Here is a 1,187-nt window from a genome sequence, read left to right on the forward strand (position 1 = left end):
AACAGATTTGGAAATTATTTCATCTTGTACTGATGGAGATTTAGCAGGCAAAGAAAATATGAATCTTAACCAAAGGAAACAAGGAGGGAATGGTGCCACAGATTATGAAAGTTTAGACAAGGTTCTAGTAAAACATGTCACGAGACTGGAAAAGGAGAAGATGGGAATATGTGAAGGGGAACAAACGGGGATGAAATGGAAGAGAAGAAACACCAAAAGAGAGATGGAGAGTAGCGAAGGCAGTTTGGACCAAATTTTAGTCAAGCACAAGTCAAGACTTGAGAGGGAAAAGATGGCTGCTACTGAGCAATACAGTGTTGATGATCAAATCAGTCATTCAGTTTCTCGTCGACAGGCTCGGGAGAGAGAGTCGCAAGAAGCATGGGGAGGCTTGAGCTTAGGGAACTGTATGCTCCCTCATGTCTCCATACTCGAAAGAGATAAGGATGGTGTCGACCATGTCGATGATAAGTATGGTGTCGACCATGTCGATGATCAAATCATACATTCAGTTTCTCGTCGACAGGCTCGGGAGAGAGAATTGCAGGAAGCATGGGGAGGCTTGAGCTTGGGGAATTCTATGCGCCCTCATGTCTCCAGACTCGAAAGAGATAAGGATGGTGTCGACAATGTTGATGATCAAATCACACATTCAGTTTCTCGTCAACTGGCTCGAGAGAGAGAGTCGCAGGAAGCGTGGGGAGGCTTGAGCTTAGGGAACTCTATGCGCCCTCATGTCTCCAGACTCGAAAGAGAAAAGGATGGTGTCGATGATCAAATCAGAAATTCAGTTTCTCGTCAACAGGCTCGTGAGAGAGAGTTGCAAAAAGCATGGGGAGGCCTGAGCCTAGGAAACTCTATGCGCCCTCACATCTCCAGGCTTGAAAGAGACAAGGCAAGTTAATATTTTACTTGATCTATATGACATAATGTATCAGTTCTCATGCTTTTGCTTTGTGGTTAGATAAGCTGGTGGAGTTACACGAAATGTCTTTGAAAGTACAATGACCACGAGTGTTTCTAAGTTATAACCTGCATTAAGCCAACCATTCTTTACATTTGCTTGGACTCTCTATTTTTTCCATTCATTAGTAATAACATAAATATCTTGTGTATAGGCTGCCTGGCTTAAAGCTGAAGAAGAGGAGAGGACAAGTGGAATGGTTGAAGTGTGAGGTTCAGAACTA

General features: G+C 43.5%; 1 protein-coding gene across 1 annotated transcript; it reads left to right on the plus strand.

Moving 5' to 3' along the window:
• The first annotated feature begins 6 nt into the window (after positions 1–6).
• LOC111386377 lies at positions 7–1,187 on the plus strand. Its single transcript, XM_023010834.1, has 2 exons — positions 7–895; positions 1,119–1,187. The coding sequence occupies exons 1-2, from the start codon at positions 59–61 to the stop codon at positions 1,173–1,175; spliced, it is 894 nt and encodes a 297-aa protein (XP_022866602.1). The 5' UTR covers positions 7–58; the 3' UTR covers positions 1,176–1,187.

The sequence above is a fragment of the Olea europaea genome, unplaced genomic scaffold (genome assembly GCF_002742605.1).
Source record: "Olea europaea var. sylvestris unplaced genomic scaffold, O_europaea_v1 scaffold35314, whole genome shotgun sequence".
Classification (NCBI taxonomy): Eukaryota; Viridiplantae; Streptophyta; class Magnoliopsida; order Lamiales; family Oleaceae; genus Olea; species Olea europaea.